The sequence below is a fragment of the Sparus aurata genome, chromosome 22 (genome assembly GCF_900880675.1).
Source record: "Sparus aurata chromosome 22, fSpaAur1.1, whole genome shotgun sequence".
Lineage (NCBI taxonomy): Eukaryota > Metazoa > Chordata > Actinopteri > Spariformes > Sparidae > Sparus > Sparus aurata.
The window spans coordinates 14981190-15005515 of NC_044208.1; the positions used below are offsets into that span (position 1 = coordinate 14981190).

At 41.2% G+C, this 24326-nt stretch overlaps 1 protein-coding gene across 2 annotated transcripts in view; it reads right to left on the bottom strand.

The window, feature by feature from the left end:
* extl3 (exostosin-like glycosyltransferase 3) overlaps nucleotides 1-24326 on the bottom strand; it is a 36113-nt gene that overhangs the window by 4770 nt on the left and 7017 nt on the right. Inside the window, exons 1-5 of one of the 2 annotated variants that reach the window (XM_030405648.1) lie at nucleotides 8309-8500; nucleotides 3936-6573; nucleotides 2724-2851; nucleotides 1112-1256; nucleotides 893-1021 (exon numbers count right to left, since the gene is read on the bottom strand). In XM_030405648.1, coding sequence (XP_030261508.1) covers nucleotides 893-1021; nucleotides 1112-1256; nucleotides 2724-2851; nucleotides 3936-6074 — 2541 coding nt within the window. In that variant the 5' untranslated portion in view covers nucleotides 6075-6573; nucleotides 8309-8500. Of the gene's footprint in view, nucleotides 1-892; nucleotides 1022-1111; nucleotides 1257-2723; nucleotides 2852-3935; nucleotides 6574-8308; nucleotides 8501-24326 lie in introns of those variants that run through there. The other variant, XM_030405647.1, reaches the window with a different exon arrangement.

The window sequence follows — 24326 nt, forward strand, 5'->3', positions numbered from 1 at the left end:
ATGAAGAACTTTGTTTTTTTTAAACAGGATTCTGTTTTTAATACAACTTAGCTTTAACACTAAAATCACAGCCAGAGTTTGGACAGTCAGCTAGGGATCGTGCAATCTGCTGTGACAGTTGTCATTTCCGATGACATACTTGACTGTGATTTACTTAAAATGACAACCCTGCTTTTGTCTACTAATGTCTAAAATCAAAGACGCATTCCTTTAAAACATTCCTACATATTTTAAGTGGTAAATCTGCCACTGTTATTATGTAATTGTAAACAGCACATGTGCTATGCACGGGGCTTAGCGAATGACCAATTAAGAAGAGGAACAACTGAGGCTGAGTGTTGTACATTCTGCAAAAATTAAAACATTCTGTTTTAATAATCGTATTTGCACTAAAAGAGATGTATAGTCTCTCACCATTCAAGACTCCACATTCAAACTTGCCCCAAATTCATTATTCACAAGGCTTATTCCAAGCAGTGAATTGCTGTCATGCAACACACTCCATCAAAGCCGTCTTTAATTCCCCTCGGAAACACCCTGAATATTAACACCCATCTAAATCAAAAAGAACTTAAACTGAGAGCTGCATGACATTTCTGTTCCAACAGCTTCCCCAGGCTTGATTGCTGTAATTATTTGTCTCGCAATAAATATGCACTCCGGTAATAAATGTCCTTCCAATAAAAATCCAGGGGAAAAATCAGACATAACGCACCGATTCGATCTTGTGTTTTTGATTTATCATTTGTGTGGAATATTGGACGTGTCAGTTTGAGTAATGGCAAAGCTAAGTGGGCAGAAAAATAAACACGCAGGGGGCCTGAGGGATATACAAAGTTTGTCGATGCCGAGCTGAGCGCAGCCGCTCAGACTGCATTGCTTCGTCACTGACCTTGATGGGTGGTTTGCGTGTGATGTGGGAGACCAGGAAGTTCATGGCGATGTCCTCGCAGTTTATGTACTCGTCCACCATGTCCCTGATAGCCTGGGGCATGACGTAGGAGTACAGATAGGCATAGTACTGGGACAAGAAACACATAGGAGGACACGTGAATAAAAATGCAAAAAAACATAAATTTGGATGAATGTTTTGGGGAATGCAAGTTCTGACCTTGTGGAAGAAAGCGGCTCCTGTCAGGACCATGGACAGCTCACACGAGTAGTTGGAGTTGTAGAGCCAGGACTGATGGTTGACGTCCCACGCATGATACCTCCCAGGGAAGCCCACGATGCGATCTCTGGCCTCGCGCCACACTCTGTGTGACACCAGCAAACCCAAAAATTAACAGAAATCTTCATTTTCAATCAATTCATTAAGACTGACTGTGCAGGATCAATACATGTTTTGTAGTTTGTAACTTTTTCAAGTGTCTGTCTGAGCATACGCCACCAATCTTCATCCATCTGTTCTAACTTGCAATCTCACATCGCCTCTTGGGAGTAATTAAGTATCCATTCTGTTGTCTTCTGTTAGCATGTGACAGTTTTATTACAAAGATTTAAAGCCAGAATCTCACACTTGGCTTATATTCACACACGCATACTGTTGGCCAGTCACTGCTAGACGGACTTGGACAAAAGGTTAACTGATTAAACACATAAGAAGACACATCTAATGTCTTAAATAAGCTCATGTGAGACCACTCGGATGTTTAACACTCAAGAGTGCAGGTGAGGAAACATTCCTGGGTAATTCTGGGGGAGCCAAAATAATTCATGACAAATGACCCCAATTTTTGCCTGCCTGAACAAGCTGCTGCAGCACCGACTTGTAGACAAGTCTAAGAGAGGGAGGGGTGGTGCACAGAAATAGCATAACGGCGTACTGTAATTGGTTTAAGCATGGCCTTCAGCTTATCTGAGTACAGTATTAGCAAATGAATCATAAATACACTGCACTGACAGCATGTTTCCCTTTTATTTTCTCTGGTTCGGTCTCTGGTGGTTGGCTCAGTCGCACTGTCTAATTCAGTGTTTTCAGGAATGTGATGCTGCTGCATTTTCTGGACATTTTAACTCCTCTCGGGAGATGTAGCCTCTATTTTACTGCAGCTTTATATTCAAAACCGTCTTCACAGCAATGTTCATCATATGTAGCGCAACTTGTATTTCAGACACCATCTGATGAAAATCAGCAACATTATCACTGGCTGAGCATTTCTGCTTTAGAACTGCAGTGTACCAATAACAGTATCAAAAAAATCCTAGATCAGGGTCACAAACCTAAGGAACCAGTGCAGTCAACTTTTGGGGTGGAGTATTCCAATTCTATATCAGTAGCATAATGCTGCTTGGAAACAAGGGATATCCAAGGAGATTGCAGGCGTGCCAGGTGTAGCTAATGGTTAATACTGTTGCGCACCTACAATTCTCCATTTCCAAAATATGGCAGAGACCTGTTCGGTTTTTAGAAGCAAAGTTGCAAAGAAAGTTATGTATTTATAGCAAATACAGTACATCTTAACAGTTGAGGACTTAACTGAATAAAGCTCTAATTTCAATTTAAGATAATGTATAATGTATGATGATGATGTAATGCAGTTGTATGTATGTATTTTTTTTAATCAAAAAAACAAAAACATTAAATCAACATTCATTCAGCACTGTAAATCGATAAAACATGCAAACTTTTTAGATGGGTGAAAATATTTTATAGGCACAGTAATATGCTACATAGTAATGACAAATGCCCGACCATGCATCCTCATTCTTTCACCACTGACCTGAACCCGAACATGATCTCATCATGGCGGAGATGAGCGTCATCATCGATCGACAGGATGGCCTCGGTTTCCACGGCATCCCATGGGAGGAAGCGGTTGTTCAGGCTGTTCTTTTCTGTGCGTACAACCTGCAGGCGCAAGGCGAGATTCTGCTTAGCAACAACATTTCTGCACTTGACATAAAGCTCTGGTTGGTAAAGTCGTCCATCTTCTACCTGACTGAAATGAACCTGCACTAACTGTTTTTTTGTGGCCACTAGGAAGCAGCAGAAACAAGCTGTAAACAAAAAGCTTACAAAGTTTACAAAATAAACATCATTTAATGACATTTTAAGCTTGGACCGGGCAAACTGTTGTTGAAACCGCTGCTTAGTGTTCCACTTTGTTCACCAGCTTGTTGATAACTACTGGTCTGAAGCTGGGCAGGTAGTGTACAGTGTGTTTTGGGAGTTTTTTGCTGAGCACTGCTTCTTTCTCAGGCTGAAAATGGGCCTCAGGAAAGCCGTGACAGTGAATCAAAGCAGTAAAGTTGTGTGCTGGAAAACTAAAGTGAAGAGCTGAAAGATGTGAAAACACTTCAGAGAAGTGAGAGGAACTGCAGAGCTGAGTGATAATTCTCTGTGGGTACATCAAACAAGCAACCCCTTTCACATATTTATTCTATCCATTTTTATTATAAATATATTGAATTAAGCTGCTTTAAGAGGCTTCTCTCCCTGTAAAATAGTTTGTAAATGATAAATGGTTGACTCAATATAACTTAAGAGCCATTTATGTTGACAGACAGTCAATGCATATACCATTTAGAAATCATCGTATAAACTCTCCGAATCTTAGTGCCAGTAAGCATCAAAGCCTCTTCTACCAGATTCAACCCATTAGCTCTCCTTTGCCACTGTCTCCATCACAAACAAATGGTATGAAGAGGGATATTTTATTTTTAAGGCTTAATTCAAAAGCCCAAATTTTATTATTCATGGATGTCAGACTTCTTACATCCTCTTAGTAAAGCTTCTGGTAATTTGTGAGGACTCCTGCAGAGTTTCAAAGAGGTACTGATGCAAAGAGCTCAATGTGATGTACTTAAACAAACTCTGCACCAACTCTGATACATTAGAAATGTTATAGGATACTGTTTTATGCATTTTAGAGACACAGGACAAGAAGATGTATTCCTTACTTAAGAACCTCTTCTTCTGAGGGAGTACTCACCACAATTGGCAGGCCAATGTCTGGCCACAGAAGGTCATCTGAGGGAGGCTTGGGCGAGTTCCATACCACCACCACCTTGTTGAGGTAAGGAAGTCCATTCAACCTCTCCAGAGAGTTCATCAGTACCTCCTCCCTCTCATATGTCAGCATGACCACTGTGAATTGCTCTCGGGGTACGTTACCTCCTAGAGCTGCCTGGAACTCCTTTCCCGAGCCTCCTGTACCTCCACCGATAGGCCTAAAACCAGTACCTGAGCCAAGGAATTTGGCTTCAGAGGGCAACACAGGGTCCAAAGGAGTGTGAGGAAAGAGATGGAAGGGCCCTGGGGCCCGATTCCATGCTCTGTAGGTGTCTGCAGCTGTGTATGTGAAATTGCGGAGAAAGCGGGCAGAGGCATAGGGGGGCTCAGTCTCGACGGGACCCAAATCCAGGTCGCCATTGTCAGCCAGGTTGGCATCAGTTCCTGCCAGCTTCCCCGCTTTGTGAGGAATCTCGTGGGCAGGCTCCTCTTTGATGGGTGCCGCAGGAACCTGGATGCTCGTTCTGATGCTGGCCAGGAGGGTGTTAAGAACATTCTCTGAGGTAGAGAAATAGGTCTCCCACAGAAAGCGGCCCTGCCGCCTCATAGCTAACATGTCATTGTCTGATAGGCTGCGCAGCAGGAAGTGAAGCTCTGTGACACGAGGCTTGGGGACTATAATGGCAGCTTCGCTCCATCGAATAAACTGGTGATAGGGTAGTTTGGAGTGGTCCCCCAACACGACTGGGATGGTCCCTACTTCTAGGGCCTCAAAGAGCCTCATCCCACAGCCTGCTGAAGCCACCAGCTGTCCATCCCCTGGAGCGATCACTAAGGCAAAAGTTGAAGCCTTAAGCACCTCCAGCCTGTCCTCCCTCTCTCCGCAAAGAGCCCACTCAGTTGGCAAACTTGGCCTCGGGTTCTTGCAGGTGAACTCTACCAGCACCTGGTCCAAGTGGCTGTCCTGCACCGCCTTTAAGGTACCGATAATGCGATCATCGTAGTCGGCTGGTGGGTCTCCTTCCATTTCCTCTTCGAAAGACTGAGGGGGTGCCTCCTGTAAGCTGCTCCTCAGTGACTCAACCCTCTCCCCCTGGAAGGTAAAGAGGTATTTCCTCTTTACAGGAACTTGAGGGGGCACTTCCAAAAAGTTTGGTTCTGAGAGGGCATGAACCAGAGGGGACACAACCAAGTCAAAGCCCTCACGGTACTGCTGCTCCAGGAAGGTGGACTGAGCAACTGCTGCCCGTCCTGTGCTCACATTATACAGGAAGTTCTGTGTCATGGACTTTCGAGACAGATGCACCAGTACATGATTGTGTCCATCAGATCTCCAGTATGGGAGAGCTTTTAATTGCTTCTCCAGCTCTGCAGGAGATGGCATCGGGGAGGACGAGGGCTCCTGTAGCTCCCCTACCAGCACCAAATACAGACAAGCAATGCTGGGGTTATCAGTTACATAAATGTTACTCTTAACAGACGTTGCAAAAGCCTGCTTCACCAGTGGGTCAAGATAGTCTGCCCATGGATAGGAGCCTGTGTCATAGACATACACAGGAAACCCAGATGTAAGAGGGCAGCGAGCGTAGTCGAAGCAGGAGCGTAGACGACATGATCGCGCAGACTTGGGTGGTGGAAGTCCAGGGTCCTCCTTGTCTGGTAGCAGCCGGACCGGCAATGAGAGCTTGGGCTGGTTCTGGGCCATTAGTTCTTTATAGGAATGCTCTGTCTGGCTGATGACATTCTTCAGCTGCAGCAGATCCTGCTTGGCGCTGTCGATGCTGCGCTTGCAGGCCTCGATGCGCAGGTTGAGTCGGGCGATCTCCCCGTTGAGCTCCTGCCTCTTGGCCTCCAACTGCAGCAGCTCCTCGCTGACTGACTCACGGATTCGGCACAGATCCTGCACATGTTTGGCCTCGCACAGCTCGCCACCAGGCCGAGGCCCAAAGATGCGCTTATCAGGACCCCCAGCTTCGTCTATGGTAGTGAGGTAGTAGTGGGCGATGAGTGGGAAGAAGACCAGGATGAAGAAGAGCATGAAACTGAGCCACGTGAGGCGCACACGTCGCAACACCCACGGCTGACCACCGGCACCCACCCCGCCACCGTTACGCTGCATTGTTGACTCTCTCAGTCTGCTCCTTGCCCCACCAAGGAACCGTTGCTATGGGGATCAGCAGCAGCCATGGTGTGACCTTGTCAGCAAGGCTGTGGGATGGATACTAAATCATCAAAGCTTGGCTGTAGCTCTGTCTTTCTGTAAAGGTCATCTGAGGCCGTCCAATTCCTCTTCAGCGTCCTGTGGATGTTGAATCGAGGTTCAGCCTCACCTGTATTCTAGTATGTACTCTGATGTGTTATAGCCCACACAAACTAATGCCATTTCTATAATCAGGTCCAGCTGATCTTACAAATCTATGTCAGAAAACAATCCCACAAGGTTAGAGGGGTTCCCCTCGATGTAGCTATGTTGCAGGGAGGGCATGGCTGCTCACAGGTCAGAGTGATAACTCTGTGGGAGAGTTGCTTCTGTTTGGGATTTGCTCATTTTCTGGCCCGTTGTCAGGAACTCCTTTGGAGACGGGGCTTTTGGAATCTTCTCTTCTCAAAACAGGAACCTAGAAGAGAGAATAACAGACAAAACAAGGAGTAACAATGAATCAATAAATATCTGAACCAAGATCAAAGTGACAGCTGTTTAACTGTAATAAATAATGAGGCTATTTGAGGCATTCCCCAAAAATATTGCACATAATGCATATTCTACACATTTTGCTTTAAAGGAATGAAAACTTGTTAATCAGACAAAACCACAAAGTATTGTCCTGACAGAGGTAAAACTTGAAACAAACTTAAAATAAGTGTATTTCCAGAAACATTAATGTGGTAAAATTCACTAGATGATGCGTAGATGTGCAACTATACATAATAACAGTAGATTTTCGTTTATATCGCTGCAACCATACTGAGGACAAAATGTAAAATTCTGTATGAAAAATACAGGTAAAAGAAAATTAGACATATTTACATGTATACACCGTCTACTTTCGGTTCACCAATTATAGACTTGACTTAATTATCCACCCTGAATCAGTGATTATTTTTATTCAATTGGTAATTAAATTAATTACTTAAATAAAAGTGCTACTTTGGCTCTGATGCAGCCCACAACCTGCAAAGTAACTAAAGTTATCAAATAAATGTAGAAGGGTAATACATTACAGTTAAGTAAAGTACTGGCACCTCAAAGTGTACATAGTTACATTCCATCAGAAGAAACATTACAGCCTTTTGTAAAGCAAACTCGCGGTCTTTTTTCTTTTGCAATAAGAAGTGACTTGTTTGTCTTTACACAGACAAAGATGTTTTCGGCAGGGCCCGCACAACAACATACATATTTATATATAGTCTGTCTTTCCATGGCCAGCCACTAAAGAGTTTCTATATAAAGCAAGTGTCTGCAGCTCACCCTGTTTTCCACTGCATTCTGTTCATGATTGCCTCGTCCAGGAAAAAAAATCATGAGTGTGGTGTAGAACACCAGGGGGTATCTGTTTCTTTCAATTTCCTCTCTCTCAAAGTTGCATGGTGAGAGTATGAAAGAGGGGAGAAGAGCCATCACTAGTAAACTACGCACAGTGGGCGAGCCAACACCCACAGCCCCTCCAGCAAATCTCATTAAAGACCTCTTTCTGCATCCCGACCTCATCACCGACTCAAATTACTGAGCATCCCTGATAACGGTCCATCTAAGACAGTGATGGGGAATTCTCTTCACTAGCTCAGGAGATGAAAACACTCAGGCTTTTTCACAAAGGGAACCACACCTTCTGTTGCAGACTACTCAACTTCAGCCAGGTGTATTTTGAAGTGTTCAAGATGTTCCTGAAGCCACTGGAGGTGAGTTTTCAGGATATAATACCCGTCTTACACACTTTCCTCTTCAGCTCATTTTCACCTTCAGAATGTAGGAAAAATTCAGGAGTTAAGGAGTTGCATTTTCAGTGTGCGGATGTTTTAAAAAAAAGAATGGCTAAAAGCAACAGCAGAAATGGAAGTAGCTCCCCCTGAAACAGGCAGCTCCGACAGACTCTTACATCATGAGCATAGTCTTAATTTAAGCACAGATTGTTTCTTTCCGCGAGCAGCAGACAGTCTGCTCTCGGAGCTCTAGCTGTATCACACAACAGCACAAGCCCCAAGGATGTCAACTGATAGGCCAAGTGCCAAACAGTCCTTATCAAATGCATTACTAACCCTGCAACACAGCAGGCTAGCCTTGATTGAACAGTGCAGTTCAGAGCGACACAGTCACAGACACCAGAGGCGAACAGAAACGCAGGTGGTGTTTACCTTGCCGACATAACAGCTCCTCTTGATAAGGACATTATTCCCTGGGCTACTGATGAAGTCAACCCTCTGTGCTTGTAATGCTTTCATTACTGCAGGGTTAGATCACAACACACAAAGATAGCATCTTAAAAACAAACATAGGAAAAAAAGCCATCTTTCATTCTGTCCGAGTCAAGTAATCACATCTCCCCGCCGCCTCCATGTGACTGGCATTTCTGATGTTTGGAGATTACTGCTCCAGCCCCGACTCTCCTGAAAAACAGCATCTTGCAATACAGCTGGCATGTGTGTGTGTGCCTGTCAAGGAGAGGAATGAGGAAAGATACTGGCCAATCATGTGACTGGCACGTGTTTCATCTTCTCGAAAATCACTTCCTGCTGCTAAATACTTTCTACCAGGCCGTGTGATGACTACGAACATGTCTTTATGAATTGTAACATACTTTATACCCACTTGTGTTTCATTATTCTTCTCAACTAACAATTCCACAATTCCTCTCATTATCAATTATTTTGGACTTTCTATTCCTGATTATTTTCTTAGTTAATAGTTTAATCGTTTTTTTAAGAAAATAATGAGAACTTTACATTATGGTTTGTTTTGTCAGACCAATAATCCAAAACACAACATTCCTTGTTTACAATGATACATAACTGGAAAAAGTACAATATCATCACATTTAAGAAGCTGAAATCAGAGTGAAACAAACAGTTGAATACCAAAATAGTTAGAGAAAATGTTTCTAAAAAGAAATGTTGCTGTCATAAGACTGATCGATATGGCCTGAACATACTCTCGCTATATTTTTAGGATATATTAAATGATAAAATCTCTTAACGCCCCATTCCCTGTGACCTTGACCTTCTACCTTCAACACCCAAATCTAATCAAACTCGAGTCAAAGTGGACATTTGTTCCAGCAAGGCATTCTCAAGATTTGCATCCCCAAAACGGGATGGACGGGCGAAAAACCTGAACACATAATGCCGTAACAACAGTATCGGTATGGTACATATCGGTACAAACTGATGACATATACGTCGGTACCAATGTATTTGTGATAAGCCAGTATTGGTACCAGTTTCTTCAGAGCGTTCAAGAGATCCATGCACTGCCTCCTTAGAAACCTCTAGTCTCACCTTAATCTGATACCTAGAAAGCCCCTTTTTGTTTAGAATAACAATTTGACTTTCAACACTTTCACTTTATTTCAGATTTTTCAAACTTTTTGATTTTTCCCACATTTACGTAAAAATATAACAGTTTTTCAATGTGGTCTAAGACTTTTGGAATCCACTGTCTAAAGCCCCCCGAACATGATAATGATGCATTTCTATTTACATATTGCACAGCCTTACTCTGTCATTTCTTTTGCGACTGATTAGTCAATCTTTTATTCTTAAAGTGACAAATCTTTAAAAGTCCAAACTACGAGATGTTCAGAAATAAAGCAGCACATTTTCACATCGAAAAATTGAGAGAAACACTACCGAACAACTCACGTTCATGTAGCAATACAGCAAGCACCAGTATACATGAGGTACAGACATGAATGTACGTAGAATTATTAGCTAGAAAAAAAGGTGCAGCTGCAGTCCAGCGAGGATACACAGCAATCCGGGCTAAGATTAGATAAGAGGCTCCAGTCCTACAAAGTACCTACAGGCCAGTGGATTTTGGAGCAGTTAGGAGGGAACATGCATCGTAAAAAGCCCCAGGACATGTGACCCTTTGGACGCTGACCCTCATCCCGCTGCTCAGTGATGTGCCCGAGGTGCAGAGTGACCGAGAGGCAACTATCACAGCAGACTGATTAATTGCTGCATGACTGCCAGTGTCACAGGGGTAATGGCAGACAGATGCTGGCAAACGCTGTTGCTAAGTCTAATCTGCGGCCAAAAAACATGCTGGTTTAAAGCTCTGCCCCGTGGCTGCTTCTGGGGGGAAACAGAGCAGCACACGCACACACACACACACACAGAAACTAAATCATAATCTTTTCAGTTGTAGCTTTCTAATCTACAGGATGTCTTCTCTCCGCTGCAGTCGGATTAATCTGACTGCTGCCTGCATATAGAAACACAGGAAAGCATTGATCGCTCTGGACTTAGTTCACGAGGATCAATGATAATGCCATCATTACCTACCGCCGAATTGCGAGGCAGTTTAGCGTTACGCATCTAAAGGGCTGCCGTTGTTTGTTTGTTTTTTCATTTTTTCCACTTGTAGGCTTTAGGCATACAAGGCAGCACAGGTGTAAGAGTGAGCTGTAAACGAAAAAAATAAATACTTGTGCTCAGTGAGAGATACTGACATGCCCGTTCTTGCCTTCACCTTATATAACAGTGTGAAGATACACTATTACATGGAGGACACACAGCAGCAGTGACCAAATAACAGATCATAATTATGTCCATTTGCTTTTCCCATTTCTTCACAGATGAAGACTAATCTCTGTATTATAGTTTAATTATTCCACTACTAATACTGGAAATCAACACAAATTTTACATAAACTCCAGCCCCTACAAACACTTTCAAATCAAGTGGTCTGCAGTTTCTCAGGGGAAAGGGGGAGCCGAAAACACAGCCGCCTCGCTGATGACCCAGATAAAAAAAACCTTTTGCTCCACACGGTGAGCACTGAGCCAGCAATGACTTAGTCAGCAAATTACTGCTCCGGCCTATGAATAACGCAGACTGCATTAGTCTGGCATTCTGTTAATTTGATTTAGACGTATAAAAACTGGCAGGATGCATTTAACACACGCTTTCACATCAATCAAGCTCGAGTTCCCCGCTCATGCCAAGTCAAGGGAGTGTGAAAGAATGTGATGTTCGTAAGGCACTCCGAGATGCATCATGTTGCGATTAATGCGAAGCAGGTCTGGGCAAAATATCCTCATCTGAAGTCAAAAGAATAACAGCAGCAGGTGCTGAGCTTGGAGCCGGGGAGAAGGAAGAAGTGGGACGTCGCTTCCAAGTTCCCAGACGTTTGAGGGGGAGCACTTGTATAAATGTTTGAACAGTCTCTCTGCACACTGGCTGAGACACAAATTCCTGTCTATGAAGGAACAGGAAGCACGGACAGAATCATCATCCAAATCTAACAGGTTTTTACTTGACCACAATCAGCTCACTTCTCAATGAGGGGAGACTGTGAAAGGTAGCAGGAGCCAACTGAATGAGTGAAAGCTGAAGTTTGTGTCCTGCAACAAAAGTTGAGCGTGAGGGCGTTTTTCTGCCTGCCTGGGAGGCATCTGACTGTGCTTTTTGACAGATACTGAGACGTACTGAGGGATTTCAGGGCCGACCGCGAGATCACACAGCTTGTATTTTTAATAAGGCCCCAGGCAGCAGGGCTGAAAGAGGTAGCTACTGCAATGTCTGAAATATTAAGGAGATGGATCTTTGATTTTTCTTTTAATGTCAAGAAAAAAATTGCTAACTTCTAATGATAAGACTGACAGAGATTTCCCAAACCACTTCAAACACACTTCCCCGCTGTGTCACCAGTAACTCGCTGCTAAATCAATCTGAAAATAAATAATAAACAAAGACAAACAATAATAGAGCAATCTGTAATTTGGGGTCTTGCTGGGCTGCTGGTCTTGAGGCTATACTATAATGTCATCAGTTTTGCAGATATTCAGACACATTTTAACTTGCAGTATATCCAAATGACAACAGTCTGAAATTAAACCGTCCAAGGACAAAGCAAGGACTATTTCTGCAGTGTTGCACATATTAATACCTGAGTGTTTATCTATAGTCAGCCCCTTAGCACTTCCACTGCAGCAGCATGGAGGTTATACTGTACTGCTGGGAACACTTATCGTAAACACAGTGGAATCAATAAGAAAAATAACTTGCATTTTATTCTTTCTCCATAAATAAATGTTATGCACACGTATTACATTACAATAGATGCCGAGTGCAGTGAGAGTGTTTAGCTTTTCACCTTTTTTAAAGATTTTCTTGGCTGGTCAGGGGTGTGAATCAGCATTTGAATTATTATAAATTGTCTTGCCAATAACCTTCCAACTGTCTTTTGATGACTGAGCTGAAACAATTCAGTCAAGACATTGTCTCCCAAGACTGCCTCCTTTCTCTAGCTGCTATAATGTGTGGATGTGCTGCTTGCCTCTGTTTAATGTAGGTTTTACTGAATATCATGAGATTCAAAGATTTCTCCTTAAAGACCACTGGGCACACTTTCTTCACTTTTCACAGACACAAATGATTAATCAAAAAAAATATCAGTAGATAAATTGACAACAAAAACGTTAGTTGCAGTCTGAAGCTTTACTTTAAAAAGGAGAACTGAAGTGTGTGATGGTGTTGTAAATACCAATAAACACAATTCCAGGTTACTGCAGCAGTGAGCACAGGCCTCTGGAGGTGATGCTGCTGCACTTCAGAAAACCATTACGCCTGCTGGGACTCCAGGTTACCCGGATGCATTTCCCCCTTTAAGGGGCTCTGGCTCATTGTGCTTGCAGACAACCCTTCCCTTAATTAATTGTGATTTCATGGAGAGGATCGAGGTAGGGCATTCCCTGTGGAGGCCATGGAAAAAAGAAAAGATGGAGGCAGCTGCAGGGGGAGAGCACTCTGTGTGAGGGAAGCAGCTGTTGCAGCCATGGATCACAGCTCATCTGCAGACGGCTGACTGAACCATCTCAAGGACCCTTTTTCACTAGTAAATTACAGAGGTGACAGTGGAGTAGCAGTCAAGAAGGTAATGAAAAGGAGGGAGGATAGATCTAAGACGCCTAATTCTTCTTGTCATTAGGCAGAACAACTGATGTGATTTGATTTAGTGCTGACACAAGTGGTTGATCGTCTACAATTTGCTAATTTAGACGATCAAATGCATGATTTTCCTTCTCTCTCATATAAATCATGTGTCTTTCTTTTTTCATATCATATTTCAAGTGGGGAGTATTTAGAGGTTCATTTCCTGGTATCACTTCTATATGGTTTACAGAAAATCTATATATACACACACATTAAGGTTCAGGTGAAATGATGGAGCCAGATGTGGCTGTAAAAATCTCATGTGTGGCTACAGCTTATACAGAATGCACTTGTGCTTGTGCAATTGTTTGACCATGAGAAAGATCACAGTGTGGTCGATATGCAATGTTAACTGAGGCTTTGTAGCTTACGCTTCTCCCTTAATGAGAAAGCATGCCTTTACTTAGGGGAATTCATTCCCTTCCTTACATCAAATCCAAGGATTTTGCTTCTTTTCCCTTTGTTATACCTATTTTTACTAAATCGTCATTGGGTTATCGCATTGGACAAAAAGATTAAGATGTCATGAGCAGTTTTAGGACATGTTACTGACGTTTTTCACCTTTTCTGTGCATTTTATATTCAAAATGCTGGATAAGGCCTCATTTTGGTTATGGACACAGTGACAAGTAAAGACCTTATCAAGGCTTCCAATCACTGTCTGCAATTGGCACCGGGGTCTCATCAAACTGATCATGTATTGATTAATTAGTAAGTAAAAATGTTAAATTATGATAAAATGTAAGTTTAAATTAAAAGTGAAACTCTTTTTACTCATAGGTATAAACAACTGGGTTTCCCCTCTCTCATGTAAACATCAGAGCCCAGAGAAAAAATTAAATACTCTGTCATCCAGGCTATGTATTAGCACAGCAACTTTTCAGAGACGCTAGTGCTGCTTTCCGCTCTCCCTTTTATTACCTCATAATGCTGAAGAGATGACAATGATGCCGTTACGATCATCAGGAGTATCGTGATGACCCAGCACAGGAGCAATTAACATCGCCCTCCGTGTGGACCACCTCCTACACAGTGAATAATGTATGAGTGGGTTGACCTTTATCTCCCAGTGTGTGCACTGAAAAGTCAGACAGACAAAGACAGAACGGAGGCAGATAGAAAACCTGTCACTGCCCTGTTATTTAAAGACACACACAACTTATCTGCCGAATGCATATTCATAATGTTGCTGAACACTATTTTGCAAGGGCGGAGACGGAGATAGATGCAGCTGAAACATAAAGAGACAGAGAGAGATAACCAGAGACAGTGAGGGAGACAAGGAATGAGTTCATAATGACAGATGGGCCTGGGCGCCTTCCAACCTCCCAAGCTTCCGCAATATGACAAAGATTGCACAGGAGAGCACTTCCAGAACAAAAAAAAAAGGTGTCCATGTCCTTGCGGTGTTGCACATGTTCATCTTTTACAAGCCAAGGTAAAACAAATGGTATATGTATGCCATGAAAGACTGTCCAGAGCGTCCAAAAATATTGGGTAGCACTTTATTTTACAGGTCCGCAAAATGTCATGGTAAGTAGGTGCCACTTAGCAAGAAACATATTTAAAAGTGTCCTTAAAATAACCCCCCAATTACCACAATAATAACCTCAAACTTCTCAAAAACTATGTTCATATAAGCAGTTAATAAATAGCTCAGGGAATGACAGGGAATTTTCACCAAGTTTCCGTTCAACTTCCCTTCAGCAGGACACTAAACTGAAGAGAGTTTAATTTGCAGCTAGTTTCTGCCCAAATTCGGCAGGTCAGTAAATTGAAGTACAATTTTTAGCAACCATAAATTGCTAATCATCGACAAATACAACTTCATAATCAAGACTCAAGTTACCGGAGGTTTAGGCAAATTGTTCCAAAGTTGGAGCTGAGGGGAAGTTGGACAGAGACCAGTTGGAAATTAAAATGGCCTTTTCAGCAGAAGTTAAGCAGAAACCTTTTTTTTTTTTAATTTTCCTTATTGAGATAATCGTGAATCAACACCATCATGAATATCCTCACATTAATGACTTAAAACAGCAGGCTGGCGTACAGTCTTGTATTGGTTTTCTGTTTTGTTTGGAATTGCCTTGGACAGTCAACATGACTTGCACATTGCATCCTACACGAAAAATAGTTAAATTAGATGAGGGAAGACTGCGAAATAAAGAATTAAAGACTTTACCAACTTTTAATTAGCTGCTTGTTGGAAAAAAGATTGGTAATAAACAATATCTGGGTAGTTTTCAATACAATTTGAGGTAATTATTGAGGTTAATTCAAAGCCATTTCAAATGTGTTGCCGTCCACATAGCATAAGATTTCAGGTACTGCTAACTGGAGTATTGTTTTGGAAACTTGAACCCACTTGCTGACCAATCTGTGAACATCTTCAGCTTCTGGGCTCTGTTCGTACTGGGCTGCGAGAGTGATAAACAAAATGCATCACACTGGCTTTTCATCAAGTGCTAATCTGTCAACGAAGCCTCTGCCATGGCACGAGCTGCCCTGCAGGGGTGAGGCGAGGACAGATTCTCACTGTGTTGGTGAGAATTGAGAATGTGAGAGCCAATTAGAATCAGAGCAGACGTACAGGCTCGCAGGACTCCCCCCATTCTTCAGCACACAACAGCTCTCACATTTTGCTAATGAGCTGCAACTTTTTAAAAAACCTCTGAAGGGACACACTGACATTTTTAATTCTGACTCTACTTCTCTTTCCCAGAAGCTCGCACAGTAGGCAAAATTTTAATTATGTATCCTTCGGTTTCAGAAAAAAATGTTTAGACGGCATTGTTACCTTGCTCTTTCTTAAAAATAAAAGGGCAGCATTAGCAATTTGAGCTGGTTCTCCCTCGTTCCTTTAATTATGGTTCAACTTCTGGTACGGCTTTTTGAAGTCCAGTAATCTATGAAGAAGGCCGATTCTTTTTTAACTAACTCGCTATCAAAGGTGTTTATGTTAATGTAAAATTTTTTTAAAAATACTATTAAGTCTTTAAGATGAAAGAAGATTGTATTGAGGAGATAAAAAGTGAGTCAGGTGAGTGGACAGGCTCCAGGCAAGATGCACATCGTAATTGTTCTTGACGTGGTGTGATAAGCAGCATTTGGCCAATTTCTTGGCTTTCCCACTGGCTTTTCCTTCTTCTTACATGGCCTGCTTCTGAAATTGAAGCTGGATTGCTTATTATGAGGTTATTTGCAGCATCTCTGGGTTCACGTATCTTTGGAAAGTGCCTGTGTGAAGAGATTTCCTAAATGTTCTATAATGTCTTCTGCCCCTCCAAAGACGACCACTGAGGCACTAAAGCTTGGACTGACTATGGAGAGTAAATACACGCCGGCAGCCACTATTGACGTGGTTTTAAATCATTTTCACTATATCCAACAGTGCAGAAAATGTGTGGCAGAGTGATGGAGGGAGGGGGAAGATAAAGAGAAATCTGCAGAGATGAAAGATAAACTATGTGGTCACAAACAGTAAGCATCTGTAATATCTGTACGTGCACTTGTTGTATATGTGCAGCAGTTTGCCTTCTGATCCCACAAATAAATTAGCTTTCTTGATTAGACTGCAGAGTCTGTGCTGATGAGCTTCCTGAAGTAATCAGGGAAGTTGGAGCCCACAATGTTGACTGATCAGAGAAGAAACATCATGAACATTTGCAGACAGTGTCACAGATTTTAATATTCATCAACTTTCAGTAAGTGGGGAGGAAGTTGTTCTTAACACTACACAAGTACATTATCTTGGTGCAAGGTGAAATGTTCCCCAAAGGTCAAAACTGGGGCATGGCTAAACAAGACCCGACTTGTCTTCTTTCCTTGAAATGGAAAACGGCTCATTTGGACAAGGTCAGGCTTACTTTACAGGTTTTCAAGGCTGACATTTAAATAGGCGGTCATCTAGAATTAGATCTGTACTTCTGAATAGAACTGACTGGTTAATATTTACTCTATTAACAGATCAAATATTCAGGAAATCTCATATTAGGTTTGGGTGACTGGACAAATATAACGGCTATCCGCGAATGGCTACGTCCTTCATCTGGTGGGTTTTTTTGGAGGGCATTTATTTCCAGTTGTCAGTCTGGTTGAATCATTATACAGTACATTACTTTTTTGCAAGCCCTTCACACATAATAACATCTATTATGTGTCATTCAAAAATATAGAGTAGTCCTCTAGGGATGCAATGGTATGAGCTTTTCACTGCACAAAAAACATCTAAGAAAGATATTGCAGTGTCATGGTATCATGTTATATTGTACTGCACTGTTGTTATTATTTTAGTATGACTATTATTACAATGCCCCTTAAAAGAAAAAAAACAGAAGGGCTTTTTTGGTTGAGCAAGACGTTATTTTTTCATACAATGTTGTGTCTCGACACATTAAAATTGATATCAACTTGAAATTAGAGATGTTAATGATTTAATTGACTTGTAAATGAGCCGTTAAAACTGTACTTAGTGTTTGTAATTTGTGAAATGCAAAAAGACCTTCGATACAAGCTGATATAAAAACATCATTTTTCGGGCTGGTTGATGAATAACCAGACAGAAGTGCCACTATTACAATTGAGAAGTTATTTTGTGCCATTTTGTTCATTATTCAAGTAATGTAGTATTTACTCCAACAGTTCTTTTAAATCCTAATGTTACCTACAAACAGTTCTCGACTGGAAAAGCGTATTTAATACTTTGATACTTAATTTAATGTAGTATTAATAATAAACCTATAATACACTGTTAAGGCAGCAAACGATTAATTAAAGAAATTGCCTAAAATGTGCATTCCTACTCTTCAGCCAAGTTCAATAACTGTTAATACTACAGTATACCTTGAAAATGGTTAATCACTGCAACCCTACAGACTTCTGACTGCATAAAATCAAAGTTTTATGGCACCATTTTCCAAACTTTTGAATGGTGGCATAGATCTCTTGGAAGAACTTTTTTTTAGCAAACCAAAGCTCAAACAAGCTTCTCATTCATGTCCTGTGATTGGATATGACCGCTTCCCTTGTGACGCACCAGCCACCAAATAGATTGTCGAGTCTGTCGGGACATTTATGTGCCTAAATGCCTGCAACTGGTGTTTGACCCATTCATTACCGAAAATCTAATTACAGGCTGCCATGTGCTACTCATTTAACCATTTGCGTCGACGTAATTACTTGAGGCAGAGATGAAAAGCGACAGAAGAGTTTGAGGCTACAAACAGACCTGTCATACAATGTCCTCCAACCCAGCACAAACAAGTCAAGCATCACCTAAAACTGAAACAAAAACTAGTTTCAGGATGAATTTGGCTGAATTAACAAGCATTGTAAGTGCCTTCTCTGACTCACAACACAGTGGTTTGTCATCGCCTACGTATATTTTCATAAACCAAAGTCTCTACATCTACATACGCTAGTTCTAGTTCACATCTTCAATTAAATCCCTTGTAAACAAAAACAGACTGCCTTTTTCACTGTCATCACATCTGACAGTTTTTTTTTTTTTTACTCATTTGTAGAAGAATGGAGGAATGTTCTTTTCCACCTTCAACAGAATATCTCACCAAAAGCATTAAAGATTTCAGATGAATATTTATAGCTTCATAGTTGTACTCTGATTTAAGCCAAAGTACGACAGGTTGTCCGAGTTTCTCTAACCAGGTGATCCATATCGAACAGGTCTTGCTGCAGTTAAATTAAATTCCTTTCATTAATCAAGAGCTCGGGACATTTCAAGAGCCCAAACGTCAAAACTTTGAAGGGCTGGGCCAGCCTTAATTAGTCGCCTGGGCGGTAATCAGGCTTTATCTGGAGCAAAGTGAATCCAGCCGTCACAACTAGCAGAACTTCAGCAGCTCAGTGTTACAACAGTTTGCCTGAGACAGGAAGAAGAATGAGGGCAGGGAGAAGATGAAGAGTCTTTTTGTATTCCAGAGTGGAAGCTGCTTCTGTGATTGAATACATGTCGAGTTCACTGCAACAGAGGCTCTTGTGTGTCAAAAGAAACCTCTTTCTTTCTCCCACTGTGGCAACATCACAGCTAAAGTTTTATAATGTGACTGTGTGTAAGTAGAGTACACTTTAAGAGGAGTACATGGGGGATAGAAAAACAAAGATAACAACTGCTTTTGAAATGATATAGATATCTATATTTAATTATTTCCTGGGCTATAAATTGTATATTGTTATCATGAGACTAAATCTTATATTTTGGATATCATTTTATCATGATATGTCATAAGTAGAACTAGGTCGTATGTTGATTTTAGATAATATCTTTTTTCACATACAAATCTAGATTCTTATCGCCTACGATTCAGAGTCAATTAACAAATGTCAAAAAACAATGAATGTTATTAAACAGCCTGAAGTTGATGAAACGAAAAAGGTGGAATTATGACTATTTTCAAACAACAGTAGATTTGGAATCAAGAATTGTTTCAAATCAAAATTTATTCTGACTCCAACCACGCAACCAAGAATTGGAATTAAAATGGATCATGAGATTGCCAAAGATTCCCAACCCTACCATTTATATCGCTGGTATAATGTTGCACCACATACTCCCATTCTTCTGTAAAGCCATGTCAGTTTGCTTCTCTCCTCTCCTAGACTCTCCAAACAGACCCTCAAGGCTTTATAGTCGCACATACGTGGTGGTGAATACAGTGCATTGCCAGCTGTAGTTTCCCCAGTAAACACACGTCTCCCGCTCGCAGCTGTGGCTCTAGTAACAGGCAGAGTGGACGGCCAGAGCGTTTGCAGGGAGGTCTGTTACTTGGTTTCCGAAAAGGTGATATTCATAGAGGGGCAAGCCGCCCATTGAACATCCAACCTATCCAGTCTCTCAGGCCACAAGAGCAACCAGCAGCAGAGAGAGGCTCCTTTGAATGAGTATAACCCAAGGAGAGCAGTGGTTTGTTTACTGGGGAGACTGCAGGTCATAATCCTTTGTATTAGCACTGCCTCTAAACACAGAAGGAAAGGTGGAAATGAGCCGCTACCAACTGAAGCAATCACAGTCGTTGCAGTTAATTATCTGGCAACTGTTGATGGGTAAAATAACCAGCCATTAAAGTCTGAATAGACGAGGTATGTCACCACATTGTTGTAAAAAATCAAAAAACATCTATAATGAAGGACAGGATTTGCTGTAGCCTAAAGCAAGCAGAGACACGGATATTTATATTGTAAAACTGTTGCCACCTTAATATCAAACAAACACAGTGTAGAAAATCAATCATTAAAAAAGAAGAACAATTCTACAGGAAGAGGGAAGTTCAGGATGGGAGAACAATGAGAGGGAAACAAAGCCGGAAAGACGGAACCTGACTGACACAATCCTTCAAAGATGAACACACCAGCACATGAAGTGCTTTAAAACCAAGCCTCCAAATGCTTTCATATCATGTACCCCCAACTGGGGACGGATATAACCAACGTTATCATGGGGATTTCCCTGTGGTAGTGAACAACTGTCTACAAACGAGAGAGACGCGGAAACCTTTGGTGACAACAGCTGTTGTCAAACACTCTGTACACCCACTCTCACGAATTTCTCAGAAATAAAATGATGCCACGTTAGACAAATGTTGCAAGGTCTTTTTTTCACAGCATACTCGCCAAACACAGGTGTGAAAAATTACATCAGTGAGTAAGTGCTCTGGTATTGTGCTTAACAGCTCATTTACAAGGCTTACTGGCACGCCTAAATGGAACAGAGACATCATTTATTTTATTATTAATTTTAACTAGTAAAGAAGTCTACTATGAAATGGGGGCCTATTTAAAGCAGAAGTACACCTGCTCCCTCACTTGGCTTTAACAATTTCTCAGTATGGTTTCACATGTACAAATGTCATGGTAGATAAATAATTACGCCTTTCTCCTTCGCCTGCCCTCATAAATAAAAAAAAAAAAAAGAAAGAAAGAAAGTTGTGAACAGCTGTGCACTCTGAACAGTCTGCACATGGAAGTTTGACTGCAAATATTTGCTCTGCCGACTGAATCTAATTGTGAGGTCTCGGCCAATTTCATCTCCAAGCGTCAACCGCCACTGCGTGCCAGTCATGCAATATCAGCACATTTGGTTAAATCCATAGACAGGACTCGTTTGCGAGGCACGATAATCAGAAAGAAAAAACAGCCAATATCTGACTCAAAAGTGATTTGAATCCACAGAGTACTGTCCTCTTTCCATAAATAAGGTCAATCTCAACATATATCACTTTGATGCTGTTTGCATAAATATCATCACAGCCACTACCATTTCCTATGTGGATAAGAGGCCGTTAAGCTGATGAAAAAAAAAAAAAACTGCAGCTTTGAGCTAAAAACTAGATATTTCTGTCACATAAGAAGAAGCAGCTGATACTTTCAGCATGTAGTGTAGTTAAGTCACATGTCAGGAGTAGCTAAGCTATGCATGACATTATGAGCATATAATAAGAAACGTCTGTGCAAATGGAACCCATTTTTTTTTGGTGCTTTGCATTCATGGCTGCAACTAATAACCGATTACTTTTCATTCTTTTGTCTATTGTTGCAATGATAAGTCAGTTCCAGAAAATGACTGCCAACTATTTAACTTTTTAAGCTTCTTAAATGTAAGGATTTGCTGTTGTCTAGTATATGAAGAGTCTTTGGGTTTTGGACTGTTGTTTGGAAAAAAAGGCAACTTTATGACATCACTTTGAACTTTCAAAATTGTGATCAGCATTTTTAGAAAAAAAAAAATATGACATTTAATGGACTGAAGATTAAATTGTTAAAACAACTGCTACAAGGTCAATTCATTGTTAATTCATTTTAGTCAAAAATGTTATTTCTTCACATTATGTTGATCATTTTAGTCCATTCTTACATATTGGAACTTGAGGAAATCAGATTAAATTGTACTATTGGGTGCACCTGTGTTATCTGCTGGTGCAACTGACTGAATAAGTTAGGTGCACCAGTGCAACAAGTGTAAAAAGTTAATCTGTAACACCATCTATGAAATGTGTAAAATGTGCAACACATGCTACCAAACAGCACAATGACGCCTTTCAATATCTTGTTTTGTCTGATTAACGGTCAAAAACAAAAAAGATAATCAAATCACAAAAGACATAAAAGCAGAGAAAAGCTGTCAGTTATAAATGACTTGAACAATTATTGAAACAATTATCAACAAAACTGATGACAATCAACTTTCTGTCCACTATCATTTGTTTTATTATGAAATCGTATTTATAAAACCACTCCACTCTCCCACATTTAACCCGTCTTTCCCCTGCAAATATTTTACAGAGAAAACAAGTTGGTGGGTAACGCAGCAAAAGTAACACGCAGGCCCTGAAATCCTGCCCTCCTAACAAATAAATCCTCTTGTTATCTTGCCATAGCAGTGGCAGAAGCCCTGCTTGCTGTGTCCTCCTGAGAGCTCTTCCTCTCCCCCTCCTGTGCAGGCTGGCGGAGACCATAACAGATTGACTCAGCTCGACAACAGCTGCCAGAACCCCACAAGCTTCGTCCTCCAAATACTGATGGATTTTGGGAGGGGAGCCAGGGTGATTAGCCCCTGACATGTGAGAATTATTGCTGTGTGCCACCCCAAAAGAGGTTGCACCTGAGTGTCAACGTAGGGCAACCTACCTTTAAATCGTGCTGTTAATGCCCGACAACAAGTGGCAGGATTGTGAGCGGGGGGCACTTATCCAACTCGTCACTTTCTACAGTAAAAAATGAAATCAGGGAGATAAAGTGGCTTCATGGTGACAGTTATTCCACTCTTTTAATTCGCTATTGTGAGGAAACGCCCTACAATCAAATAATCACCTTTGCAACAGGAAGAATGTGTTTATTTCTAACTGCTTCGGTCACATACTGTCCTCACCTTGAGCTTGACAGTGACGTACACTAACTAAGTTCCACTGTAGGTTGGCAATAGGTGTTTCTATTCGAGGAATTTCTGCTTGGGAAATGATTTAGCTGTGAAATCCTACTGCTTGTTTACTTACTTTGCCAAAAATAAAACTAGTCTCTCTTTTCAAGCATTTTTTTCCTCCTCTCGCGGCTATGAGGCCGCTAAATCTGTTCATGTCAGGACTTTTATTCATGCTATTCATTTCTCTCCTGCCAAGTGGAGTAAAAGAAAATCCGACAATCAACAAACATACAGAACGAGCTGTACTAAGTTAATGTAGCTGAACTCTTCCTACCTCTTAAAGCAGGTGTTCATTAGAGCTGAAGGCCTCGCTTTTTCACGCAGCTATTCAGCTACACCTAAACCTCTGCACTTTCTCAGACGAGAGCAGGACAGTTTGACAGAATGCGAGTCAGGAGGCGGTGGATCTGCTCTGTGATTCATCCAGAGCCTTGTTACAAGGACATGGCAATTAATGTCAAAGCCAAAGCTACAGTCTTTCACTCTGGCCTGTGAATTTTTATCAGACTAAAATCAAAAATCCGGTCTGCAATTAAGACTCCATTCCTGAAATTGGTGCAATGCCAAAAGGCTCAAAATAAAGGGCTTTGAACAACTTCTGGACCAAGGATATCCATACTAAAAAGGAAGTTGTGGGTGGATCTAGCTATGCCTTTAAGCACCAATCGGGATTATATAGGTGTCCCGACTGACCAGGAGCAGCTCGTCCACATCCCGACTGCCAAATCCAACCTTCAAAATAGGGGTAGGGGATTTTTCTGCCAGATTGCTGACAAAATAAACTCATTTAAAATGGTGCTACTTTGTTTCTGATAGAGCATCAAGGCCTATAAATTACATTAATAGCCTATTAACAACAATATGAATCTGCAAAGTAATTAGTAAATAAATGTGTCAAATAAATGCAGCAGAAAAAAGAAAAACTGAAGTAACATTCCCTAAAGATGTACTTAACAGTTCTTCTGAAAGATTTTAACTTTTACTGCAAATGGGTTCTAAATTCTAGTTCTTGGTCTCCTTGATTCCTCATAATTGGTGTTGTACTGGCCCTAAAACAATCATATCAGTTGACCCATACTCTGGTTAGGTTTACCCCTGAAAAACAGTGTAGCACAGCTCACTTGAACACCAAAAACAAGCAAGTGCTAGATTTCTTTTTACAAGCAATAATGAGAATCACGTCAAGACTCTCATTATGAACACTATTGTTGGGGGCTCGATGTAGCCATTTTAAATGAGATCAAACAAATGATCTTAAATAAGATAATCATAAATCAGTTTCTGCATTTA